The 27,243-nt window shown below is 38.1% G+C and overlaps 1 protein-coding gene across 1 annotated transcript in view; it reads right to left on the bottom strand.

Annotated features, from left to right (window-relative positions):
- The window catches only part of Odad2 (outer dynein arm docking complex subunit 2), a 181,094-nt gene that overhangs the window by 68,698 nt on the left and 85,153 nt on the right, over positions 1-27,243 (bottom strand). Inside the window, exon 18 of the mRNA XM_063253714.1 lies at positions 26,624-26,738. Coding sequence (XP_063109784.1) covers positions 26,624-26,738 — 115 coding nt within the window. The remainder of the gene's footprint in view (positions 1-26,623; positions 26,739-27,243) is intronic.

Raw genomic sequence — 27,243 nt, 5'->3', positions numbered from 1 at the left:
TGAAATCAAAATGTACTTAAGCATGGCACAGTGATACACACCTGTAATCCTAGCACTTCTGGAGGCTGAGGGATGAGGATAATGAGACCGAGTCCCACCTGGACAACTTAGCAAGACCTTGTCTCAAAATGAAAACATGAAAAGGGCAGATGAATCTTTACCTCCCCTTCAAAGGAAAAAATCTTTTATTTAGGCTATTTTACCAAAGTAGCAACAAGACTATGAAGTATACTTTGGGACAAAAGATAAATTCATTTCACATATTTCTATATTGTATATCATTTCTATGTATGTATATGTGTACATGAAATTTGTGATATGAATACATCACTGTGTGCGTGTAGATGTAAATATAGACACACAACATATATACAAGCAATTCAGTTTGAATGACTATGTGACAGCCACTGTGCAAGATATTGAGGACAGAAGTTAGTACAGCACAGTTGATCCTTAGCATTTGTAGAAGTTTCTTTTTACAAAGTCATCACAAACACTGATTTAGTCAATACCCAACCACTGCTTTTTTTGACTTTTTTCTGTAATGTTTATTTTATTGATATACGAAGTGATAAAATTCATCACAGGGAGCTTGTACCTGTACATGGTATATCCTGAATCCTCTTTGTTCCCAATCCCCTCTCCCCTCTGCAGCCCTCTTCCCCTCACTTACAAAAGATTTATTTCCACTTTTCCTTCTATTGTTTTTTTCTTGTCCCTTCTTTCCTTTTCTTCTACCCTCTCCCATGTTCCCTTTCTCATTTGACCATTTTTTTCCCATTTCCTAATATCTATTACACATTCCATTCCTCTCACTAGAGAAACCATGCGATATTTACACGTGTGTTTGATTTATTTCACTTAGGAGTATGGTCTCACTGCTGCTTTTAACAGAAATGCAGAGCTGGGTTTTGCAAGTGACTGGGCACAATATTTTTGTCAGCTGATCAATATGTAACCTTATTTTACATGCTTTTGTTTGAAGATATCTTATTTCACATTCTTAATTCATTATCATTGAGCTCATGGCCAACAGCAACAAGTCTAACAGCAGCTCATTAAAGCCTTCATGCACTTACAAATCGAGGCAGCGTGTTAGCAAATGCCTGGGGGTGCTCTAAGCACAAAACTGTGAAAGTGCAGCTCTGCACAGACCATTCGAAGGCCACCTGTTTATAGCTAAGAGTTCAAGGACGCAGAGCACTGCATTTTTCTATGTCGTCTGAGAGCAAGTACGTTAGGTAAGTCACCATTCCCTTTCTGTGCATGTCTAAGAATGGATGTGAAATCAACCTTAACTACTGATTTGGAGATTACAAATAAACTAGCCAGAACTCCCAACTAATGAGGCTTGACCATATATACTCCTTTGCCAAACGTAGGGTACAGCTGATGCAGAAGAAATTATGGTGCAGAGCACTGAGAAATTACAGGTATAACAAGTGTAGGAGGGGGTAAAAACACTACGAATAAGTGCTGGGGGTCTCAACTCCTGTAAGATACAAGGACTGCTATGGTTTGCGTTTAGATGTCCCCCGAAAGCCTCCTGTGGTCATGGGGGCAGGCTTTTCATAAGTGGCTGAATCTAAAGTTGTCATCGGTTCACTGTCTAGTCCTGAGTTTGGGGGTGTGAGTGCTACACTCGCCCTCGGGTAGGTAGCCTACATACACTGTAAGGGAGGAAAAGAGGCTTTCTTCTCTCTTTTTGCTCCTGTTGCTTTTGTTGTCTTTTGCCACCATGAACTGTTGCCCCTGTGCCATGCCACCCTGCCTTGGCACCAGCTGATTATGAACTGAACCCTCTATAAACTGTGAGTGAAATAAACCTTTCCTTCCTTAATTTTTTGTGCTGGATATTTTGTCCCAGCAACAAGAAAAGTAACCAAGACAAGTAGTTGTCCCCAAGATGTGTCAGCAAAACCTCCAGGGACGAGGTCCAATGTGAAGATCATCCCATAACAGCTCAGTACACATTTGAGTGAGACAGAAAGTGGCTTTTCTTCAAGTTACAACATAAAACAAAAAAGGAGCTTGAGAAAAGAGACACACTAGGTAAGAGCAGGATAGGAAGGGGACTTTGATAGAAGAGGGGAGGGAAGGATAGTAAAAAGGACTAAAATGTGATATGTGTAAGTACCAGCTCCCTACAATGAATGTATTCATTCAGTATTGCAAACATACTAAACAAGAAGAAACGCAAAAAAACCTTTTAAATAACTGGTGGAGTCTGGAGTTCATTCAAGGGACCTGAAAGCCACAAGAAAGGTTTAAGTATGGAAGGAAGGGATTTTTAAAAATCTATTTTATATACAGGATTTGGAGTACAGAGCTGGAATTGCAGCAAAGAACTGTGAAGGGAGGATCTGAGGCTCTTTCCTGTGTCCAGATAAGGAGTTGGTTATACTTTGGAGAAAGGAAGACCAAGGTCTGGAGAGAAGGATGTGAACTTGGGGTGTGTGTGTATGTGTGTGTGTGTGTGTGTGTGTGTGTTGTGTTGCACAGGGGATTGAACCTACAGCCTTTACACTGAACTATATTCCCAGCCATTTGTATTTTTTTACTTTGAGGCAAGGTCTTACTACTTTGCCACTTTGCTCATGCTGGGCTTGAAGTTACAATCCTCTTGCCTCCGTCTCCCAGAGTGCTGGGATTATGGATGAGTGCCACCACACCTAGCAGCAAGTAGTGATCCAAGATCATCCCTGTGCTTCTGGATTGGCTTTGACTATGTTGGAAAAGGAGAATTTTGTTTTATTTTGTCCTCTTGGGGCTAAGGAAGGGTAGTATTTGATACGAGAAGATCGAAGTGGAATGAAGGGCCCATAAACATTTAAGTGGGGATATATAGGACTCAAATGGATGTGTGGGTTTGGAATTCAGGAAAGAAAAGCAGGGTGGAGACACAGATGCGGCAGACATCAGCCCAAGGAATGTAAGCCAGGAGCACTGAGCATGAAAGAGTAGGAAATGAGCTAAGTGTGGGCATTGTCCCCATGTCCTGGGTGTGGGAAGAGGAAAAGAATTCAACACAGGATCCTGAAAACAGAAGGTTGAAAAGGAATCCCATTTCCTCTGAGGCTGCAGAGGGGCTATTCATAATGTCCACCAATCATCTGGCTCCAGTCATGGTAAAGTTAGGAACCATGTTTTTTACAACTTAGTGATCTTCATAAATTGTTAATTTGATTGCCTCTTCCCTCATGCTGCCTAAAATTCTTCTGTAGTGTCCCCTGCCTTTAGGATAAATGCAAACTCCCTCACGTGGTTCACAAGCCTCACACTGCCCTGGCTTACCTCTCCAACCCCGCCTTTCTTGCCTTGACTTTCCCTCCCTCATATACTCTTTATGGGAGCTGATAAACAGAATCTTGGGACTCCTGAAAATGGAATTCTTTAAGTCTGGGGCGGGGCTTGTAAAAAGTGCACTTTACAAACTGCTTTTCTGGTGACTCTGAACTTCAGCCAGTGAGGCAAACCCTTCTTTGTGCTTTAGTCTTCTAGGCTTCTCGTCCTCAAAATATGCTGCTCATGCTTGCTTCCGTGCCTTTGCACACCCTGCTTTGACTGGCTTCCTCTTGGCTTGAGAATTCCCCCTCATCCTCAGCTACCAACTAAGGGACCATTTTCTTCAAGAAGTCTTTCTTGAAGCTCAGGTGCGTTCTTTCACTCTTGTCCATCATGGTATCCTTAGCAACTATGCCAGTTCCTAGCAGTTAGTACATTTCAATGACAGTCATTGAGTTTGACTGCAAACTCCCAAGTTTAACAAGAAGTGTGGGCTGCAGTATAATGAGCCAAACTAAGCTTCTAGTAAACACTGCAGTTAGGACCCCAGCCAGGTTCTCCCCAAGTATAAGCACAAAGCAAACTTCTCTACCGCAGACTGCCTCTCCTGATCACTGTGGGGATGGATGTGAGCAATCCTGGGAGCCTAGTGCTTAATGACAAATTTAAACACAACTTCTATTAGGTCATACTTTTAAGTTCTGATGTATTCAGAAAGACGTTTAAAATTCTACAGCAAAGCTTTTTAGATAATACAAAAGAAATGATATTCAGAAGTGTGGTTTACACTTGTACTTTATCACATTTTTAAGTCTCATCATGCTATCATTCATAAGATTATAAATATGAATTTATTTGCCTTTAAAGAGCCAACATAATGTTATCCTAGTCACCCAGGAGACAGTTGGTAGTGATCGTGGTAGAAGCAAGTTACAGATAAGAAAAGCTTCAGCTAGCTAATAAGTAGGAAGTGAAATGCTAAGAGTCAGGAGTGAGACTTGAACCTGGATCTCTCTGATCCTGCAGCTTCTCAGCCACATTGTACTGTGTGCATCCTCGTCACATACTCTGGTCAAAGTGAAGCTGCACATCTACCAATTCCAAAGCAAATCAGTGTTTTCTCTCACAGTTTCAGGTAACTTAAAAAACACAGCTCTAACACTCAACTTTCCTAAGTGATGTTGAATGTGTCAACCTAATTCATTTGTCAACTACAGAATTATGGAAGGTTTTTTTTCTTTCTTTCTTAAGAAAGAATTCTGGAGGAATTACAATGGCAGTTTCTGAATCTCCCTGTGAAAACTGAGCAAATAATATAGCAAAACAAAACCACAAAGAGACACATATACTACAGTACTACAGGTGAGAAAGTATCTATCTATATGGACAAAGCAGGACAGGGTGACTACAAACTACCAAGGGACGCAGAGATTTTCAAAGGCCCTGTGCACCAGGGAACCTCAAATTACCAGTCAACTCTCACCAAATACCTTGAGAGCACCGCGGAGCAAGAAGTACAGTTTTCAGACCCTGGCAAATGGCTAAGAAGCAATGTCATGAGTTCTGGTGGTGCGGTGCATTCAGTGGACCTCAGTCCCGGGGGTTCTCAAGCCATGAGCTGAAGCTCCTTCTAGCACTGCACTGCACTGTAGCTGCACTGAGGAGAATGACCGAGATTTGCACTCACACTGACAAGGCAGGGAAAACGCAATGAAGGAACAAGAAAAGCCGGACAAAAGGGCAGGAGCTGGGCAGAGGGGCACGGATATGCACTGCATCGCCATGAAAGCAGAAGGTGGGAACCATGAAAAATGCTACCCTAACCACAGCTCTCTCTTAAAAATCAAACAGGAAAACTCATTTCTGCTAAAAATGAGCAATACAAGTCAGTTTCTGTATAGAGTTATTATACAGGGTAAAAAGAGTAAAAAAGAATAACACTTATAGACAATGAAAGCACATACAAGATGTGCCCACAAAACAGGTGAAAACTGTAATTCAGCATTTTAATTTTACTTGCTTATTTATGTATTCATTGTTTCAGTGTTAGGGATGGACCCTGTGAGCTATCTCACCTCCAGTAACACTTTTAAACGAACTAAAAGAAAATACAAAAGCAATGAAAGTTAGAATTATAAAAGCTCACAAGTTAATTTTAAGGAGACATGAAAGACACGCACAAAGAATCAAAATGAGAGAAAAATTCACTTTGGAAATGAAGAGTAAACAAAAGGGAACACAAGAATGAATAAACATGATGGATAATCTCTCTAAATAAATAGAAGACGTGAAAAGAATGCAGAATCATGGGAAATGAATTAACAAAAATTCAAGAGAGCAAATGAGCAGAGATCTAACACACATGTGTAAGAGTGCCCAACAGGGAAAACCAAGCAGCACATTTTAAAAACTGCAATCTGAAGAAATTCTTTCTTGAAATAAATAAAACCTGAGAGTGTACTGGAAAGCTGCCTCACACATAGGGAAAACTGACCCAGAACAGGAGAAAGTAGAGAAGCACCCTGTTGCAACCAATAGACTTTAATTTTTAAAAAGTGTTTGGTCATCCAAGCAAGAAAGACCAAGTCATTTCTTAGGTAAAGAATGAAATATTATCACTTTTCCAAAGCAGTGTTTTATGAGCAAAGAAAGAAAATAACATATCTAAGCTACAACACAGAAATAAAATGTAGGTCAAGGTCTAATGTCAAGTCACTGAGATTCAAATCATAAAATTGTTGGATACGTGGAAAAGCTTGGGAAATGTTAACATGATACCTGCCTGTGGAGAGTGCTTTCAGTGACCACAAGGCCTCCAAAAAGCACTGGAAAGGGGACTACGGGTTCTTGTTGTTGCTGCTGTTGTTACACTGTGTTTTGTGGTGATTTTGTATTTCATAACTGATCAACATGTATTACTGGGTCACATTCATGGGGTTCAATGTGACCTTTCAACATATGCATACAGCGTTCACTGACCAATTCCTGCCTCTTTTTATCCACACCTCCAACTCTTCCTAAGCTTCTTTAACCACTTCCCACATTCAGGTTGGCTTCTTTTTGTTTTTTTTAGCTTCCAAATATGAGTGCTTGTCTTTGTGTGTCTGCCTTACATTCACTGACCAGCACTCCAGGGCCATGCGTTTTGATACTAATGACAGGATCTCACCCTTCTTGGTGACCAAACACTCCACTGTACACACGCAGCGAATTTCTTTAATCATTTGTCAGCTAATGGGAAGGAAGGCTGATTCCCTACCTTAGCTATTACAAACAGGGCCACCAAGCATGGCTTTGCTTGTGGTCTCTGGTACGCTGACCTCACCTCTTCCGCATGTCTACTCAAAAGTGGGATGGTTGTATCTTTTTTTTTTTTTTATTTAAAGAGAAAAAAAAGAAAGGAAATAAAATTTTAAAAAAACAAAGCAGTAAAAGCGTACAAATAATACAGAATTTCAAGGAAAAAATACAGTAAGATATCACTAGTTAATAGGTTACATATTGTCATCTTTGAAATAGTTGTCCGAATTATAAAATTAAAACATGTAAAGTGAACATTCATACAATGAGATTGCAGACAGTGCCGATCAATGATCCAACAATAGTTCAGTAATATGGATTTCCATCCTACACACTCAAACATGCATGCAGTTATATCCCTTAGACCACCTTCCTTTCCTCTCTTTTTAATAACAATTACACTTTTTGGGTTTTTTTACTCCCACAATTCTTACTATTTTTTGGAGAGAATAAAACCTAATGTGGCTAAATAAAACAGAGTCGGTTAGAGCAAAAGGATGGACATAGTACATGATGTAAAAATAGAATATCAGGTGATCGAAAATGGTTACCATTGTGCCTCTTGCTATTTTTTTAAAAAAGTTGCCTATATCGTCAGGTATAATGGAATTGATCAAAACAGTACAGAACAAGACCAATAAAACCTACACTGGAGACCTTACAGGATTTCAAAAGAAGATAATAATCAAACCATAATGGGCATCATAGTGAATCTTATTGCCTTCAAAGTGGTTGCCTATACCCTCAAACGTGATACTATCAAACAAAATAGAATATAGTAAAATCTGACAGAACAAGACGGGGAGAGCAATACTGGGGATCATATCAGGTTAATAAGAAAACAAAAAAGTTACTATAATATATCCCGCTATTTTTAAATTTAATTTTCCCTTAATTGAAAAAAAAGTAAGAAAAAATAGATTAATTTTTTAAAAAAGGGTGGGATTGAGGTAAAAGAGGACACTGTATTAGAACAACACAGGTCAGAACCGAACAATTTAAGCATCATTGTGTTTCACCCCCAGATAATCTAACATAATAGGAGTCACCATAGTGCCTCCTTCCTTGAATTATTTGAGTATAACTTCATATACTATAGCATCAAGCATATCAAGTCAGTCTGAAGTTATTCAAGAGAATGAAGAAATTACAGGATATTTAGAACCAGTTAACAGAAAATGAACAATGGTTTCTATATTATCTCCTTGTCTATAAAAAATTTTGTTTATACAATCACATATAGTAAAATATAGTAAGATACCACATGTTAAAACCAGTGGAAACAGGTGTATAACAGCTTGATGGGACTTCAAAACAAGATGATATTAAATCAGCACTAGCTTTTATGATGTGTTGTTTTCTTCAGAATAGCTATTCGTACTATCACTGATACTAAAATCGAACAACCCAGGTTAAAACCATTGTGATTAATGAGTGATAACATAATATGGATTCAAATCAATATGATTGGGAATCATGATTACCACATACTTTTATGTATTCTTATCGTTTCTTTCACCAGGGAAACTATTCGGTATTTATACATGTGAGTTTGATTTATTTCACTTATGAGTATGGTCTCAAGCTGCGTCCATTTATTTATAAATATCTCAATGTGATCATTCTTTATAGCTGAGTAGTACTCCATTGTATAAAAATACCACAACTTTTTTATCCATTCCTCAGTTGATGGACACTTAGGTTGTTTCCAAGATCTGGCTATTACAAATTGTGCTGCTATAAACATGCGTGCACATATATCACTGTGGTATAATGCTTTCAGTTCTTCTGGGAATATGCCTAGAAGTGGAATAGCTGGGTCAAATGGGGCTTCCAGACCCAGCTTTTTGAGAACTTTCCAGACTGACCTCCACAATGGTTGTACTAGTCTACACTCCCACCAACAGTGTAGGAGTGTTCCTTTTTCCCCACAGCCTCTCCAGCATTTGTTGTTGTTGGTTTTCTTGATCTTGGCCATTGTTTTCAGGAGTGAGATGAAATCTCAGTGTGGTTTTAATTTGCATTTCTCTAATGACCAGTGATGGCGAACAGTTTTTCATGTATTTATTTGCCATCTGAATTTCTTCATCTGAAAATTGTTCATCTCAGATGCCCATTTTTGGATTGGGTCTTTGAATTTTGGGGGTCTGATTTTATTTAATTCTTTATACATTTTAGACAGAAGTCCTTTGTCTAAGGGGCAGTTCACTAAGATTTTTTCCCAGTTGGTGGGTTTTCTTTTCACTAAGCTGGAGATTTCTTTTGACGTGCAGAAACTTTAATAAGAGGCAATCCCAGTTATTGACTCTGGGAAGTATTTCCCATGCGGTTTGAGTCCTGTTCATGAATTCTTTACTTACTCCTATGTCTTCAAGGTTTTTACCCAATTTTTCTTCCAATAGATTTAGTGTTTTAATATTAAGATTTTGATGTATGGCTGGATCTTATGGCAGATCTAGTTTTAGTTTTTGGAGGAACTCCATAGTGGTTATACTAATTTACATCCCCACCAACAATACACAAGAGCTCCTCTCTCACCAGCATTTGCTATTTTTTTTTTTTTTTGTATTTTTAATAGTCATTCTGACGGGCTTCTTAAAATCCCCTATTGACCTCATTTTCTTCAAGATTATGTCACATTCCTCTTCTAAGTACTGGTCACTCCATCCCTTACCTACTCTTGGAGATGGTCTTGTCTAAAATATACTTCCCCGTTCTCCTTGGCCTACCAAACCTTGACCTTGTTTCAGCGTCTACGTTACACATGGAGCATCAGCAGAGCAGCTCTCCCCACGCCTGCGCCTACAAGAAAGCCCCATTCCACTTGCCCCTTGGTTGCTGAAGGGCCAAATTATGGCTGCTGAAGTGTCTTGGAATCGTCCAGGAAGCTTTTCCTGTGTAGAAGAAGGAATCATCACAGGTCACACCAAGAACGGCAGAAGGGAAAGGAAACAGCCTTACTCCTTTATGAGCTTGTTTGCTGAATCGACTAATGTTAAAATCTGATTTGGACATTTACAGCCAAAGGCATCTATAGCTTTTGATTCATTCCATTGTGATGGTTTTCTTATGGGTACTTCCACCATTGTTATATCTAGATGCTCTTGCAGGTGGAGCGTTGAAAGGGTGACTGAATCCTAAGGGTGTTACAGCTGAAGATGATGTCAGGAAATGGCTCTGGTGAAAACCAAGTCACTGCCCACATGATCTGAAAAAGTGTATCTCCCCCAGATCCTCTCTTTTCTCTGTTTTCTGGTCACCATGAGGTTAGCAATCCTCCACTCAATCCCTTCTAGGACGTGGGTTCTATGTTTCAGACTGCTTAACAGGAACTAAAATCTCTAAAATGTGAGCCAAAGTTAACTTCTCCTCTAAGTGGAAGATATCAGGTATCGTGTCCCAGCAAGGAGGGAAGTGACTACAGCACCCATTAATTTTTGAGCTCTTCAACAACAGATACCTGGTTGTCTTTTGATTCTCCCTTGGGATACAGGATCCTGTCTGTCACTCAGTGAGCACACAACAAATGTTCGTTGAATTATGCAAGAAGAAAAGAAGGCTGTAACTTTAAGATACTCGGCCATAGTCACAAACACCAAATAGAAGACTATGAGGTCTGTATGATAATATTATAAATTGATGAGATTAGTTCAATGAGCCAAATGTCACATCAACCTTGCTCCTCTTTGGTCAACCACACAGAGTCTACTGACCTCCCAATTTTGTTACTGCTTTATCAGTAGACAGGAAGCCAGTGTCCTGGGAAAAGTGACAAAAGTGATCACATCTGCCTCATATCCAAGAACTTGCTAAGGTGTATGGTATGAGATACAGGGAGCCAAAGCCTTAGCGAGATCACAGACCCAGCTCCCCAAGGTCTTATAACATTTAAGTCCACAGAATAAGGAAGTGTTAGACTCCAAAGCTCGGTTCCTCCAAAGTTTGTTTATTTGTTTTGAAGTGAGATTTCTTTCTTTCTTTCTTTTAATTCTTGTTTTAAAGATTTTAAACATATGACGTCTTGTCTTGCATAGTTTCTATGGAAAGGGAGACGGTATATTTGAGGAATGGAACAGTAATTACCCTGCCAAAACTGTCTTTCACTAATGCTAAACGACTGGGCAAATCCACCACATTTTCCACCTTCTCACATGTCTTAAAAACTGATCTTGGCCAGTTTCACCACTGGTACAATACTGGTTACACACAATTCAAATGTGCACCTACAATGAGAAAATTCTTAATAAGAATAGTAACAATAATAACTCATAATTTTTTTCCAGTTTACAAAGGACTTTCATATACATTATTTCAATACAAACCTCACCAAGGATCATATGAAGGGATGAGTGTCATCTTCCTTTATAATCACAAAGGCTTGAAGCTCATGAACAGCAACAAAACTAAAAATTCAAATTTTTAATTTTCTCAGTAATAGTTCCTCTGCCTTCTTGTTTCCTATACACTCTGGATTTGGTCTTGGAAACAGCCATTATTATATTTATCAAATTCAATCTAGCTTATAAACAATCAGAAGAATATTTAAGAAGTGGAGGATTAATTCCAAATGATGGAAAGTTATTTACCCATGATATTGTGCCTAAGATGAATGAAAACAATCATTGAAAAAGAGAATATAAAACTTGCATAAATGCTATTAAAGTAAATGTGGAATGGCTGAATAAGTACAACAAGGTATTAAATTGCAATTAAAACCAAAGAGAACACACAAATAAGATGAAAAACATAAAACAGCAAATACTGGCATTTGGTTAAAATTCAACTATCAGGAAAATATTGAAATATTATTTACAGATTAATGAACAAAACAGAAAACTGGATATTTTGGCGTAGAGCAATTAAATTAATGGGAATGAAATTCCTTCTCTTGCCTCCAGTGAAAAGAACTGGCAGCTTTCTGATGAGGTGAGATATACATAATACAACTTTAAGGCACACACGAAGCAAGCATAACATGACTGAAGACCAAATTTGTATCCAGCAGAGCCATAAAAGCACTGCTCCATGCCACATAGAGACTGTACGGGGTATAATACCCCGTATTTAAAAGACACTTAAAAATAGCAAGCTGCAAATAAAAATTTTCAGAAATCCTACAGTCATATTAGAATAGCATATATCAGAGAAACCAAAACTGAACAGGCAAATCTTGTCCTCTAAATAGTCAATAAATTAAATCCTTTTAAAATGCTAAATACCATCTATATGTATTTGAGAACACAGAGTTTGTTTGTGCTGCTCTGTCACAATCAGATCTTTGTTCGGTTCCCAGTAGTTAACAAGTCCTACAGCTTAAAAAACAAGTAATTACTGCTGAGGTAGAATTGCCATTAGTTATTGCTCTCCTCCTTATGAACTGAGAGAAATACAGTTTCAGGTAGAAGAAATGAGACAGTCCTTTTAATTCAGGTATACATACCACGAATACATTATATTTTGAGGGTAGTTTTATGCAACTGGTTGCCACAAAAGTAAAGAATATAAAAGAAATAATTCTGATTTTCTTGTTTTCCTTAACTAATGCAAGATAATATTTTTAAATATTACAGGCAACTATGTTTTTCCATTTTATCAGGTCCTGTAATTATTCTGTTTTAGATGCACTATTCCATTAATGAGGAGGCTTTGATCGTGAGGCATCACTGTGAGTGTAGAGGGTTTCACAATTAATGACATGACATTCTTAACCAATGCTGTATCTGAAAGACCTTTATTAATTAGTAGCCATTGTTTATTCTCTGCTATTTGGTTCTGAAAGCCCTGTAATGTTTTCAATTCTCTTGAATGGTTTTATACTGTTTTGTTATGCTTGATACTATCATATATGAGGCTATGCTCAACTATTTCAAAGAAAGAGACACCATGGTAGTTACTGTTAATTATGGGTTGTCTTGTGGTAAAATGCTGTATTACTTGCATTGTTCTAATCTGATCTGCTTTGTTATGTCCTCTTTTGTCTTAATCTCTTTAAAATAAAAAAATTTAAAGAACTTTATTAAGTACAAGATGCTAAACAAACATGTCATATCATAAAATAGCCATTATTTACAAATTGTATGTGTAGATATTGGCATATATTTATTTATGCATATGTATTTTAAATATTATATACAGTATCTACATTTTCTCCACTTATGCTCAGTAACTCACAGATGCAGATGAATAAAGCAGTTTCTATTCAGAGTCAGACAGATGCTTCTGAATGATCAGTTGTATAGATCTGTCTCAGAACATTGCTGGAAACACTTTTGATTTAAAAAATTAATAATATGAAATGCTGTACTTGGAAAAACAGGAGTCTTCAAATTTTGGAAAGGTTATTTTCTAAGAGTTCACTTCTTGGATCTATTACATCACATTTTTATATAAATATGTGGTTAGAGTGACAACTTGGCAAATAAGAATTCATTTAACTCATAATGAACATGAAATATAACATATTAACTGTAACTAATCTTCATCTTCATGAATAATTTTCTAATATTTGAAACCAGATGTGTGGTCTCCTTTGTCTTCTCTTCTGGGTACCTTCAACCAGCTTCCATATGAAAGGTCTTCTTAAATCTCATCTCTCATTTATCAGTAATTCTTTTTAAACACTTCTGAGTATTAATGTAAAATCCCGCATGTAGCTAGCTAACATAGATGTTGTAGACTGTGTATAGCCCATGTTCTAGACTTGGCACCTTCTGCTAGTGCCATCACCAGAAGCATGAGCTATTAGAAATATCACATCATTCTGTCTGTCCACATGACATTTTAAAGTCAGCTGATATTCTTTTACAATTGAATTACTATACAACCAGAATTCCCCCTATCTTGCTGGGGTTTTTTTTTATTTTTTTAATTTTTTAATTTTTATTTTTTTGTCTTTTTCGTTTTTATCAGTACCAAGGATCGAACTCATGACTGCCTGCTTGCAAGGCAGGCGCTTATGCCGCTGAGGTAAATCCCCAGCCCCCACTATCCTGCTCTTATGTGATTTCTACCTACCTTTTATTGCATCAAGTTAAACAGTTTTCTTATAAAAGAAACTTTTAGATGTAAATTGTACTTTGGGCAACGTATTTATTTCTGGGTAATACTTAGGAAAGTCAAGTGAGTCGCCTGAATATTGTAAGGTAAATAACTTATCTAAAGATTTTCACACTAAAATGCTCTTTAGGAGGGCAGAAAATACAGTTTTAAAGAGATGGTTCCCAGACTTTGTTACACATTAAAATTACCTAGGGAATTCTTAAAACTTCCTAAGTTAAATGCTCTGGTTTGGGTTTCAAAATTCAAATGGTGGCATTTAATCAAAACATGTCACAGTGTACTAAGAGGTGGGGCCCTTAGGAGCTGGTTATGTGATGAGGGTGGGTCTCCAGTGAGTGGGATTAGGGCCTTTTTAAAAGAGGCTTCCTACAGATGTAGGCTGACTTGCCCTTCGGCGTTCTGCCATGTGTCCAGGCACCATCTTGGAAACAGAGAGCAGCCCTTGCTAGACACAATGCCACGATCTTGATCTGGAGGGCTCCAGTCTCTAGAGCCAAAAGAAACACAGCTGTATTCTGTGTATTCTGCCTCGTCTGTGAAGTATTTTGTTATAGCAGCAGAAGCAGAGTAAGATACCCGAGTTATATCCAACAACAATGGGATTATAACATATGGGAGTGGGAAGCAGCAATGTAAAGATTTATAAGTGATTTCAACATTTGAGAACCACTGGGTGGTCCCATGGTGAGTCTCATAGCACTCTGGAAAAGTGGTATCTTAACAACCAGGTTATCAGTGGAAAGTTGTAGCCTGGCAACCACAGAGGGGAAAGAATGGGCGTGGTGCTCACCTAACACTCCAGTTCCCAAAACATGTCACTGTTTGACCTTTATGACAACTCCTAGGAAAAGCATCATTCACAAAACCTACCTTTACTGAATCTAAGAACTCGGTGAAGGAAGATATCTTTGTATAGCTTTTGTTACTTTAATTTACAGACCTAAGAAGTATTTAACGTAAAACCTGCTTAAAGTAGTAATATCCTTTGAGACAAACAGAAAGCTGGCCACAAAAATTAAGAGAAAAACCTTGGAAATGAGATGTCCATTAGGGCCTTGAAAAACTGCAGCGTATTCCTGGGGATCTAAAATGGCATATAGAGGTGGGAACTGCACACATGCTCTGAAAATAACTAAGAAGGCCCTAATCTCTCTCCTCTGTTGACCTTGAGGATTTATGCAGGTGCAGGCTAAGATAAAGCTGTAAACTGCTACAGTGTGTATTAACACGCAGAGTCCCTCATCTAGGTAGGCAGTCCAAATGAGCAAGACATTTGAGAAAATCCGTCCTCTCATTAGGTAATCAGTGCACTAACAGGAGAGAGACCTCAAGGGCCACATATGATCAAAATATATACCATGCAGAACAAATGCAAGAAAGTCAATACAAACAAACAACTGCGAACAACAGCAAAAGTGATAAACCCAAACCGCAGTAAGAGGAGAACCTGATCTCCTAAGGCTTCACTTTCTATCATTTAAAAATCATTTTTAAAAAGCATTAAAAAAGAGGAAAATATGCCCCATGGAAAACAGTAATCAATTAAATCTGACCCTAAGGAAGCCTGAACAATGTTGAACTTCTTAGAAAAAGATTTTCAATCAGCTATTATAAATATATTCAAGAAGCTAAAGGAAACAATGCATAAGCAATTTAATTTTGAGAAAAATGTCTCAGAAAGGATACGCTATCAATAAGGAGATCTAAGTGTTATTTTAAAGAGAAAATAGATATTCTATAGTTGAATGTCTTCAATGTAGCTGAAAACATAACAACTGAAGCAGAAAGTTTGTACAAACACACACACACACACATGTTCTGGAAAAGAGATTTGAGGACAGAAAGAATATTTGAAAAAATAATGCTCACTGTAGCAAAATCAGATGGCAGAAGCTTCAAAAGGCATAGGATTCACCTAGGCACATGGAAATTTCAGGGCACCACAGACTCACAGACAATTGGTCAAGAGATTACAGGAGGAAGACCTAATACAGAATCCCAGGAGCTGCTGGGATGAGGCTCTGGGAAATCTACACATTGCAAAGCAGCCATGCATGTGTGGATTCTTTAAAAAAAAAATCATAAGCACAGGTTCAGATATGACACATGCCCAGAAATGACGTCGCGCTTTACTCTGCGCTGTTCCCAAGACTCAAGGAGCGTACTAGTGCGTTTCTTCCAACCCCGTCTGCAAAAACTAAGAGAGGCAGCTGTTTATACAAATGCATAACTTTCAACAAACATGCTATGACAAAGAAACAAGAAGGAATGGCTCACCTAAAATAAATAAATAAATCTCCAGAAACCATTTCTGAAGAACTAAATGCATCAGACTTACTAGACAAACACCTTAAACATCTGTCTTAATTATACTCAAAGAGCTAACAGGAAAGACAGACTTAAAAGAAATCAGGAAAATGACCTATTAACAAAATGAGAATGTCAACATAGAGATAGAGTTTTTTATACGTAAAAACTGAATAAGCTGGGAATGGTGGCACATACCTGTAATCCCAGCAGTCAGAGGCTGAGGCAGGAAGATCACAAATTCAAACTAGCCTGGACTACATGTGAGGCTAAGGCCAGCTTGAAATATACAGAGAAGCCCTACCTCAAAAAAACCAAGACACAGGGGCTGGGGATTTAGCTCAGCGGCATAAGCACCTGCCTTGCAAGCAGGCGGTCGTGAGTTCGATCCCTGGTACCGATAAAAATGAAAAAGACAAAAAAAAAAAAAAAAAAAAAAATCAAAAAAACCAAGACACAAAACAAAAAGAAAACTCTAGAAATTTCTATTATATCTGACACAAATAAGCAAAAGAACAAATCAGTAAAAATCAACACGTCACTTAAAATTATTGTGTCTCAGGAGAAAAAAGGAATGTCACAAAGGGGCAGAGAGATTCTTTAAAGAATTAATAGCTGAAAATGTCCGAAATTTAAGGAAAGAAATGAGAATACAAATTCAAGACATTCAGTAAATCTACAATGAGTAAACCATCCAGCGAGATCTTAGTTCAAATTTTATAGGAGACTAAAATAAAAGTATTCCAGACAGAGAGCCCCAATCTTGTTCACTTCTTGAAATCAGGGGTATTAGAAGAGGCTTCCAAGCTCATGAAAGGAAGCCAAACATTGTCACTGCTAAAGGCAGCCTGTCACTGTTTCTCATTGGAATCTGTGACTTAGAGACACAGGGCTGGAGAAGACCCTGTGACCAGACACTGAGCAGGGGACAGAGGAAGATTTTCCACTGGCCAGTTGCCCAGATAGGGACTTCTCCAGTAAAGACCCAGACATATCAGAGAAGGAGTCTTCTCCTTGATGAAGGGAAAAGTTATACTTTCGATGAACCGAGCATTTCAAATTTGAATCTAGAGAGCCCAATGCAAGATCATCTCCACAAGTGATTCTCTCACACGGAAATTTTGCTTAAGTATGGAAAATAGGCAGGGATCCTCTTTCAGTTTCGCCACCTCATATGTTCTCTGCTGGTGGCATTGAAGTTCCACTGCCTCTCGATCTCACTGTGTCCTTATCTCCTTATCTTATGTCCTGCATCAGTCTTGTAGCCCTGATGTCCCATGTTTAGGGTGGAATCCCTCAGTCCCCACGTCCCATCCCCTGCGCTGTGGTCCTGCTCAGTCCTAATCAGATCTCATGGATGTTCACTCCACAAGCTCCAAGTTTCTTCATCGTGTGCTCTCCAAGTCTCCTGACAATGGCAGCCTTTCAAGAATGTATCTGCGAGGTCCGGCAGCCTCAAGGCCTCGTTGCTTTGAGATCCTGCAACTCGGAGATTTGGCAATCTCTCTGTTTCGTTGCAGGACCTTCTGGAGAAAAGACTTGAATTCACCTATAAAGTGTTTGGAGCCAGAGGTGACCCACTTCTAACCAAAGGAGCAGCCAACTCCACCCATTTCAACTTCCAATCCTCCTGCTGCAGCCACTCACGTGCTGGAATTTCAGGCATGGTATACAGCTTTGATTTCGGATAAGATCAAAACAGTAAATCTCAGAGCCACTTGGAAGATAAGCTGAAAAATCACAGACATTAATTTACACTTCTGTAATTTCTAAGGTCTTAACAGGGATATGTCTATACTCTTGCTTTGAATAAATTCAGTTTTTGGTCTTATTAAAACATTCAACCCTTATTCGTGCTGTCTAGTGAAGGAAAGAATGTCACCACTACTTTTTAGATGTATACATGCATATATAAATTTTTTAACATACACCATGGCAGGACACAAAAAATCAATTTAGAAAGCCACAAAGAGTTTACAGAGACTCATGGAATTGGCATCTTAGGAGAGCAAAGAAAACAGGAAAGAAAACTTTTAAAACATCACGACCTAAAATGTTTTCCAAATTTCATCTCAAACAGCAACCTACAGATTCAGAAAGCGCTGTGAATTACAAGCAGAATAACTATTAATTATATGCTCTTATTACAAGTAGTTGCTGAAAAATAAAGAAGGAAACTCTTAAAAAAAAGATATAAAGGAATGAAGGAGACTGAGGAGAAGACTGACGATTCTTTCTTCAGAAGAATGACTGTTATTTCTGTTAGAAATGATGCAGGAAAGCAAACAACAACGCAATAATTTTTAAAGCACTAAAATAGAAGGCAGGTGCATATATGAATTCCATTAGGTTTACAGATGGAGATGTTCCCCTGCTTGGGCATCCCATCCCCAGTGAACCCTCAAACAGATCCCTGTACAGTGTAGGAGCAGACAGGCTTTATGAGACTGGAAAAACTCATTATGGAACTCGAATATGCTCCCTAAAGAGTTGTTACATTAACTAATCTGAGTTGCAGGATGGAGAGTACTTAGTGATGCTAACCAGTCCAGTTACATGATTTGCACCAGCAATGTTCAACAATTAGACTCTCATTCTGGGCAAGATACATGGGAGCCCCAGGATTGACTTTACCAGGAGAGTACAATGGACAAAAGAGGGTGAACGGATTTTCAGGTATCTGGAATGAAGCGAGGGCCCTGAGACCATGGACTCCATGGAGCACAGAGAAGGAAATGAAGGTAGGAAGCGGATGATGCATACAGAGGGGTCATTGGGATGGGGGTTTGTTGGGTCAAAGTGCATCAGCGGCATTTGAGCAAATGAACTGAAAGGATAGACACTGTGCATTTTTAAATTTTAAATCAAAACAAAACAAAAAGACTAAAGGCAACAGTACAGAATTTCAAATCAACGTAATGGGAGATTAACAATGGTTACCATATTGTGTACTGTTATCTTCAAAGTAGTTGCTCAGATAAGATATAGGCAAGAAAAATGATCAAACAATGAAGGTACAAACTGTTCTTTTGATGAACTAACAGGCTAGTAGTACAATCATCTATCCTATACACACACACACACACCATATGTAATCTTTTTTCTTCTCTTTTTTCCTTTCCTCCATCCCAGTTGTTTTTTCTTTTGAGAAGTTTCTTCCCCTTTCACTTTCACAAAATCTACCTACATTCTGGGTTTTATTTAGCCTTTCAGTTTTCGTACTAGGGAGACGATACAATGCTTACACTTGTGCATTTGGTTTATTTCACTTAGGAATATGGTCTCAAGTCGCATCCATTTACCTATAACAGCCTTGAGTTTGTCCTTCTATATAGCTGAAGAGTACTCCATTGTATAAAAATACCATATCTTTTTTATTCACTCAACAGTTGATGGGCATTTGAGTTGTTTCCAAGATTTAACTATTACAAATTGTGCTGCTCTAAACATGGGGGCACATATATCACTGTGATATGATTTCAATTCTTCTGGGAAAATACCCAGAAAGGGAATAGTTGGATTGAATGGAACCTCCAAACCTAGTCTTTTGAGGAATCTCTATAATGATTTCCACAGTGGTTGTACCAGTCCACACTCCCATGAACAGTGGAAATGCCCTGCCAGCGTGTTATTAGTTGATTTCTTGATAGCCATTCTTTCTGGGGTGAGAAGGAACTTCAGTATTGTTTTAATTTGTATCTCTTGAGTGACCAATGATGTTGAACTTTTTAAAACATATTTATTTGCCATTTGTATTTCTTCATCTGAGAAGGGTATATTCATCACAGATGCCCATTTTTGGACTGGGTCTTAACCTTGGGGGTCTGATTTTTTTCAGTTCTTTGTATGTTCTAGATGGAAATCTTCTGTCTGAGGGACAGTTAGCTAAAATTTTTTCCCATTCTGTGCATTGTCTTTTCACCCTGCTGATGATTTCTTTTGATGTGCAAAAGCTTTTTGATAAGATGAGATACCAATTGTGTATTCTTTGATGTACTTCCCAGGCAGTTTGGGTTTTATTCATGAACTCTGCCTACCCCTAGGTCTTCAAGATTTCTACCTACCTTTTCTTCCAGTAGATTTAGTGTTTCTTTCTTAATACTTAGATCCTTGATGCATTTTGACTTTAGATTAGTGCCTGGTGCTAGACATAGGTTGAGTTTTAGTTTTGGTATGTAGAGAGCCAGTTTTTCCAGCAACATTTATTAAAGAAGCTATTTTTCTTCCGGTGAATATGTTTGGCCCCTTTGTCAAAGACAAGGAAGCTGAGTGTGTTTGTAGATGTGTCTGCATCTTCTAATCTGTTGCACTGGTCCTCAGATGTTCTTTTGTTTTGTTTTTGGTGGGGGTTTTTGTTTTTTTGTTTGTTTTTTGCCAATGTCATGCTGATATCACAGTAGCTTTGTAGTACAATTTCAGGTTAGGGATTGTGATACCTCCTGCCTTTCCTTTGTTGCTCAGGATTGCCTTTGCCATTTTTCTTCTGTTTCCAAATGAATTTTAGGAATGTTTTCTCTAGATCTGTGAAGTATGCTATTCTGTGCTTTCTAACAGGGCAGATTTCCATGGTGACAAAGTACAATGTGAAATTCTAGGTATTTGGGGCTGAGATGGATAGAATAATGGTTGAGTATCAATGAATGGGGCAGAAATAGCAGTGATTGGTTGTAGAATTTTGCACATAAGGTACCCACTTAGAATAGGCTATACCTTTAATCATAAATTTCCATTTTGTGTACTATTTCTCCATTAATTCTATTCCTTCCTAGCCTAGCACTTCCGTTATCACTGTCTATGGAGAAGGAACTGAGAAGCAGGCCATGTTGTAAAGAATCCAAGTGAAAGCAACAGACAAGACAAGCCATACTCTGAAAATAGGGTTTTGATCACCTTTATTTTTCTTTTGACCCCTCATTTGTCCCCTGAAGATGTAGTATGCATTTTTTTTTTTTTTTGGTTCAGTTCTGGGGATCAGTGAGCTATATTCTCAGCTCTCATTGATAATATTTATACCACAGTTTGTTACTTTAAACTTCTAGGATTTTGGGAACTCGGAGTCAGATGCTAGCATCCTTGACATCTTTGGTGAACACAAATGATAGTAGACCCCACAGCAGACAGAATACAAACATGGATTACACTGTAAAAAAGTTTTATGCTGTTTATAATTTTTGTTGATTCTCCATTACACTGCTGAACACTGAACATTCTACGCTCCAATCGTGGCCAAATCCGAGCTCGTAAACTGTGTTTATAGCAGCATTTCTAGTGTGAAGCTAGAGCCCTCCCCATGGCTTCTCCAGGTTCTCGGGATCCCTGAGCTGGCAGCTGGGGTGAAGCAGAAAGTGATGTCACATTCCTGCCCTGCATGATCAGCTGTCTGGTCACACCTGTGACAGGGAAGCTGGCCTCATCCATACCCAGTGCTCAGCATTCCTGCTCAAGTTGCCCAAGCACATACTCCAAACTTAGAAAAATTAACTCTTTCTCTTCTCTTCTGGGGAATCCTTCTCAGATTTCTCTGATTGGTGTCTCCCTTTGAGCAGATCTTTATGTCACTGGTTTTGAAATCATTGGAAATTTTTTTCCTCCTCTATGATCTGAATTCAAAACCAGACATTATAGTTTTCTCCATAAATCGGTTTGATCATTCAGCTCAAAAGCGATAGCTTTTTACTTCCATTTGCAAATCTCCTACATTTTTACAAAGTAGTTACAAATCTGCAACCCGACTTACAGCTTGAAATATACTAAATAACATCACGACAGAGGTCAAATCTTAAGTTCGTTGTCGTTTTAGCAATCATAACTGAAAGAAGAAGTCCAAAAACTTGCCAGAAGCCTGATGCAGAAAACATCTTACATGGTAAATTTTTAAATAAAACTCCAAAAGGAACAAACACTGAATCTTTGGTAATTAGTATATTTTAGCGTGTTCTCCCATGCTCGGTAGACTAAAGAACACTGAGTAATTTTCTGAAGACACGTTTCCTATCTTAAATGTTCTTTCAAGTTTTATAAAGACTCTAAGGCAGACTTCACATTCTGATTTTCCAATCACTAGGTAATGGCCAAATAATTATTAAGCTGGCAAAATATATATTTTTCACCCAGTACATTTTATTCATAAGTTTTCAGCAACTATTAGATACTCATATTTCCAAAAAGAATGAAAGCTTTAAACTTTCTAATCAAGACAGTGATCCACTGCTGAAAAGGGCAGTACTTCTTACTACAAAAATCTGACATATTTGTTCTATGTAATTAATAACAAAACAGTTACAATCCAAATACAATGCCAAGTTATATTATAAAATCATTTTCAATTACCCCATGATTTATTACAAAAATCTTTTATTTTGCTACTTTACCACCTGGGTTACTCCCTGATAACTCTCTTGAAATATTTCCTAAGGGGTCTGGGGATTTAGCTCAGCAGCATAAGCACCTGCCTTGCAAGCGTGTGGTTGTGAGTTCGATCCCTGGTATCAAAAAAAAAAAAAAGTTTTACCTAAGAAGAAAAGGTAAAAAACACTTACTAGAAGCAATTTCGACATCTTATTTTTTAATGGATAGTTCTGAAAATAGGTTCTAATGTGTACGTCATTAGATATAAAAATGGAGAGCACCAGTTTCAAGCAGGTGACATCTGGCTATCTCTGCCCCACAGGGACCCAGGTACACCATGCACATAGACTGCAAGGTGCCTGCCGGACGTGGCAGGGAGCCAAGGCAGCATGGCAATGCTGCAGGCGTGGCTGGTGTCCTCTCCTCTGCTGTGCCTTCCTTTCTATAGCCGTATTTTCATAACCATTCATCCAGAGAACTTACTTATTTCAAAGTGATGCCAAACCCTAGGATTCGTAAGTGAATAAGTCAAAAATTACTTGCCAAAGCCATCTATGTGAAACGAAGGGGAAAGCTTGCATGCAAAACAAAAGACAATCTTTCCTAGAAAGCTGCGTCATTAATTTATCGGAGAGAAAGCACAAAGTATGGGCCAAAATATCTGCCAAGATCTCTTCCAGTTCCATTATTTTGCTGCAAACTAGACATCCCAGCAGAGTCAAAAGCCATTCCTTGCCCCTAGACACCCCCTCAGGATTTATGATCTTTTTGGAAAACAATTTTAAGACACCTAAACATAATAAACAATGTACAAAATACTAGTTTGTTGTCTTAGAGTCCAGGGACACTGATGAACACACTGTCTGACTTGGCTTCTTCGCGCCCTTCTTACAACTGCTGCCTCCTGGGTGCTCCAGACCTCAAGTCTTCCTCCCGGACGTCCAGCTGTCATCACTGATTCCTCTCACATCACTTCCTCCCCCTTTCACCTGTCCTCAAGGCCTCCATTCCTCTATGCTCGTGTCACCCATCTCCAGAGCACCAGACCAGAAGTCTTTGCTGACACCCACCTTCATCTGTTCATATGACTGGACAGACACATCCATCTGAATGTAAGCAAACTCACAATTTTCCCCCCCCCCAAAATCACATTCTCATGTTTGGAAAAGGTTGCCACATGTTCCCGGTTGTCAGAGTTAAACATTGACAAATCAAAACCTTTGACTTCTTCACAGCCAATGTCTAATCACTCACTAATTTCTGATTCTACTTCTCAATTATTTCTATATTGATGCCTCTCTCCACGCTGATACCACTATATTACAGCAAACTCTAAGACTTTTGTATCTCAGCTGTTTTAGTAGCTTGGTCACTGACACCCACGTCTTTCCCCCTTTTCCACATTATTCATGTCATTTTCATGTTTAAGACTCTAAATGTTCATCCTTCTTAAACAGCTAGTGCATACAGGAGAGTGCATTTGTTGGTGAGAAAAGTGGACAAGAGATCTATTCTTCATGAGTTGTCTCTCCATCAAGACAACGAAGACGGCTGAGCTTGAGAAGCACTTAAGGACTCTGTGCTGCCGGGGCTGGGAAGGATGCAGAGAAATGGATCAGGAGGAGCCTCTCTCTAGGGAGGATGGCTCTAGTTTGGGTTTTGGAGTCAAGGGCAAAAGAGAGGCAGGCTGACTCATATCTAAAGTTTGACCAGCACAGGAGGCCAGCGGATACTCAGGACAGAAAGCCCGCACTGCAACCATGAATAACAAAACGGTGAGACGGGCAGATATGGAGTTCAAGTCCTGAAGAAGATAGGACACAAATTACATAAAATAGTAGCACAAGAAGCAATACAACATCTATACAAAATACTATCTCATCAATGCTAATACTACGTTCTATGTTTAAATTTATATTTTCAGTGGTCATTGAGAATTAACTATAGTCATACGTTGGTATTTAACTGCTTGGAAACTCCTTGAATTTGGTACTTGACACATATTGAAATGAAATTTCATCCTCACATAGATCATTTGTTTGGTACTAGAACTTGTTGGTGACTCTGCCTGTGATTCACCACCTTTCCCAGACTGGGACCAATTCATGGTGACTACCAGGGTCCCACTGTAGTTTCTGTAACACTTTTTTTCCAGGAAAAGGAAAGACCTTTAGCATACTTTCATCTATTGATGATTACTTTCTACTGTCTGACATGTTTTATGAATCAACTAGCAGCTTGGAGTCAGATTGTTACTGTAACAATGTTGGTTTTATTTCATACTGCTACTTTTGGAGGGATTCTTTTAGTAATTTAATCAAGCATATTATTAATGTAAATTCATATTTAACTATAATTCTAATTGTGTATTCACTTGTCTCTTAAAACTCGTGTTATCTGCTTTCTTCCGGTATTTTATTTTTCTAGAAAATACACTAATGTTAAAAAAAATCCAGAAAACTCTCATAGCAACTAATTTTGGCATTTCTTTGAAAAAGAAGTCTTTATTTTGTTCTAAATCTATACATCAAGTGTCATGCACTTGATGACAAATTCTGTAAGGTACAGTATTCTTGGATCAAAAATATTTAAAGAAAGAAAAGGCTTTTTATTCCATTTTTCCAGAATTTATTGTATATGATATTAAGTCCACTGCTAGTGTGATGATTCTCCCTCTTTTGTAACTTTTTTGTTTCTTTAATTTCTGAAAATATCAAGTTTAAATGTGTGTAGCAATGTATACATTTTTGTTTGCTTTTTTTACTGCATTAAGTGAATCTTTCTAATCTGAAGACTAGAGGCTGTTCAGTGATCTAGCTTATGAAAATTTGCTCTAAAAGAAAACTGTAACTTTTATTCCCTTCAATTACTCTTTCTTTTAATGTGATTTTATGTCCTATCTTCTCTTTACTTTTACTTTACTTTCTTAAGTGATTTACCAGACTTTACCTTTGAAATAACCATTTAGCCATACCGGTAACAGTCATCCCTCTTACTAAATTTATTGTTCTGCCAAATAATTCTTGATTTCAAAACCTTTCCTCCTCTGAGTGTTTCTTTTTTTAAAAAAAATAAAACAGCCTATTTGGAAATAAGACTCTCTCTACGGATACTAATTTCTAAAATTTCATAGCATATTCTTTGCCTTACAGTATCCTTTTTTTCTCTCTGAAATTAGTTCTGCTTATTGATATTGGTTTATCCCTTTAATACCATTAGTATTTCTCAAATATTTGCTGATCTTGGTTGTTCATATTTATGAATGAAGAGCTAGGCTGACAGGTGTAGTAACCAATGAGGATTATGCTTTAAGGAGGTATATCTATCTTCACCCGATCAGCTTTTGTTTCTTGCTCTCTAAATAATATTATTTAAGTTTTACATTTAAAACTTTCTTTGACACTTATAGGAATTATATGACCTATGTACTTTTGCAACTTATTTTTATTTTGCTTAATGTTTATGATATTTATCAATATTAATAAATATACTGCTTAAATAAATTCATTTTTTACTGCCCCACTGCATATCATACAAAAACTATTTTTTGTGCATCTTCTTATAGATGGACATTTGAGTTTTTTTAACCTTGATAATAAATGGTTAAATCTGTAGATCTCACCATATATCACAACTCACTTTTTATAAAAGATTAAAGGTAGAGTCATAGAGTCATGTTATATGTCTTATAGAAATAAAATCTTTCAGATGAAAACATTGCCTAGGAAAAAAACCATCAGCAACAAGGATCTTCAAGGACAATCTTGGATAGAAAAATGTTAAGGTAAGAAAACAGGCTCGCTGAAAACCAAGTCTTCTAAGAAAATAAGATTTGCAAAGAACGGAAACAGGCACCAGAAAGTGTTCACTCAGTCACTGCTGACACAGCAGAAAGTCTGAGTCAGTGAAATTACGTGGCTGTCCAGGTGACACCGAGCTTCGTGACCGTTCCCCGCAGGCTGCCCCCACAGGGAAGCAGCCCAGCATCCCACAGCCTTGCTCTCTCTGGAAATAGAGGTGAGCACAGAAGATTTTCTTATCGCACAAGCCCACTTTTCTTTCTTCCGATTTATGGGGTACTTGCTTCCATTTTACTGTCCAAGTAGAACTTGGTAAACACTGTCATCTTACACTAGTTTTGCTTGGAATTTTTAAATGGACCAGAAAAAGGCATTGCTCAAAACTTTTTTTGGCATAATCACGGTTGAGCATTCTTTCGCACCAGATCAACGGGACCAACAGGAATTCAGAGAATAAGTGTCAACATTATTCAGCACGGTGTCCGAGACCCTAAAACAATCTCTCTGTAGCCTGCTCCTCCTACCTTTGCATTCTGGATGCAGGGACACAGGGCCCACGCTGCACTGGCCTTCACGTCTGGGTGCGGATTTTTCAGCAAAGACCACAACAAGCGAACTCCATCTAAGCGATCAATTATTCTAGGGTGAAACCAAAAACAGTGGGATAAAGTATAATTAGTAAGTGAAAATGAAAACTTCAATAACCCACCTAATTCACACAACAGCAATTATTGCTTTTTTTTGTAGAATACCAACAACAAGATTATAACATGCTGTTGAATTGTTCATCCTCTGATTTCAGTTTTAAATTCATGATATGGAAAGCAAACTACATGATAATTACGATTTCCATAAACTTAAAATCAAGCCACGTAATTTTTTAATTAGCTGTGCACAGACTCTTGCCTAAATGCAAAAAAATACTGGGTTCTTTCATATACTAACATCTAAATACTTTCCAAAACAAATATTTATGCCTCACAGCTGTGTGGTTACCTTTTTTATTTGGTCTGTGTTTAATTGACTAACCTCACTGCATGACATATTTCAAACCCCTTCAGTCCTAATCTAGCATTAGGGATTAAAATCTTCACCCCACAGTGCATTCTTTGTGGAGCACGAAGAACACCTAACTTGTTTTCCA

This window comes from Cavia porcellus, unplaced genomic scaffold, assembly GCF_034190915.1.
Source record: "Cavia porcellus strain 051 isolate PalLab524CR breed Dunkin Hartley unplaced genomic scaffold, mCavPor4.1 scaffold_7, whole genome shotgun sequence".
Classification (NCBI taxonomy): Eukaryota; Metazoa; Chordata; class Mammalia; order Rodentia; family Caviidae; genus Cavia; species Cavia porcellus.
Note: the sequence above shows the minus strand (reverse complement) of the source record. Positions and strands in the feature narration are given on the sequence as shown.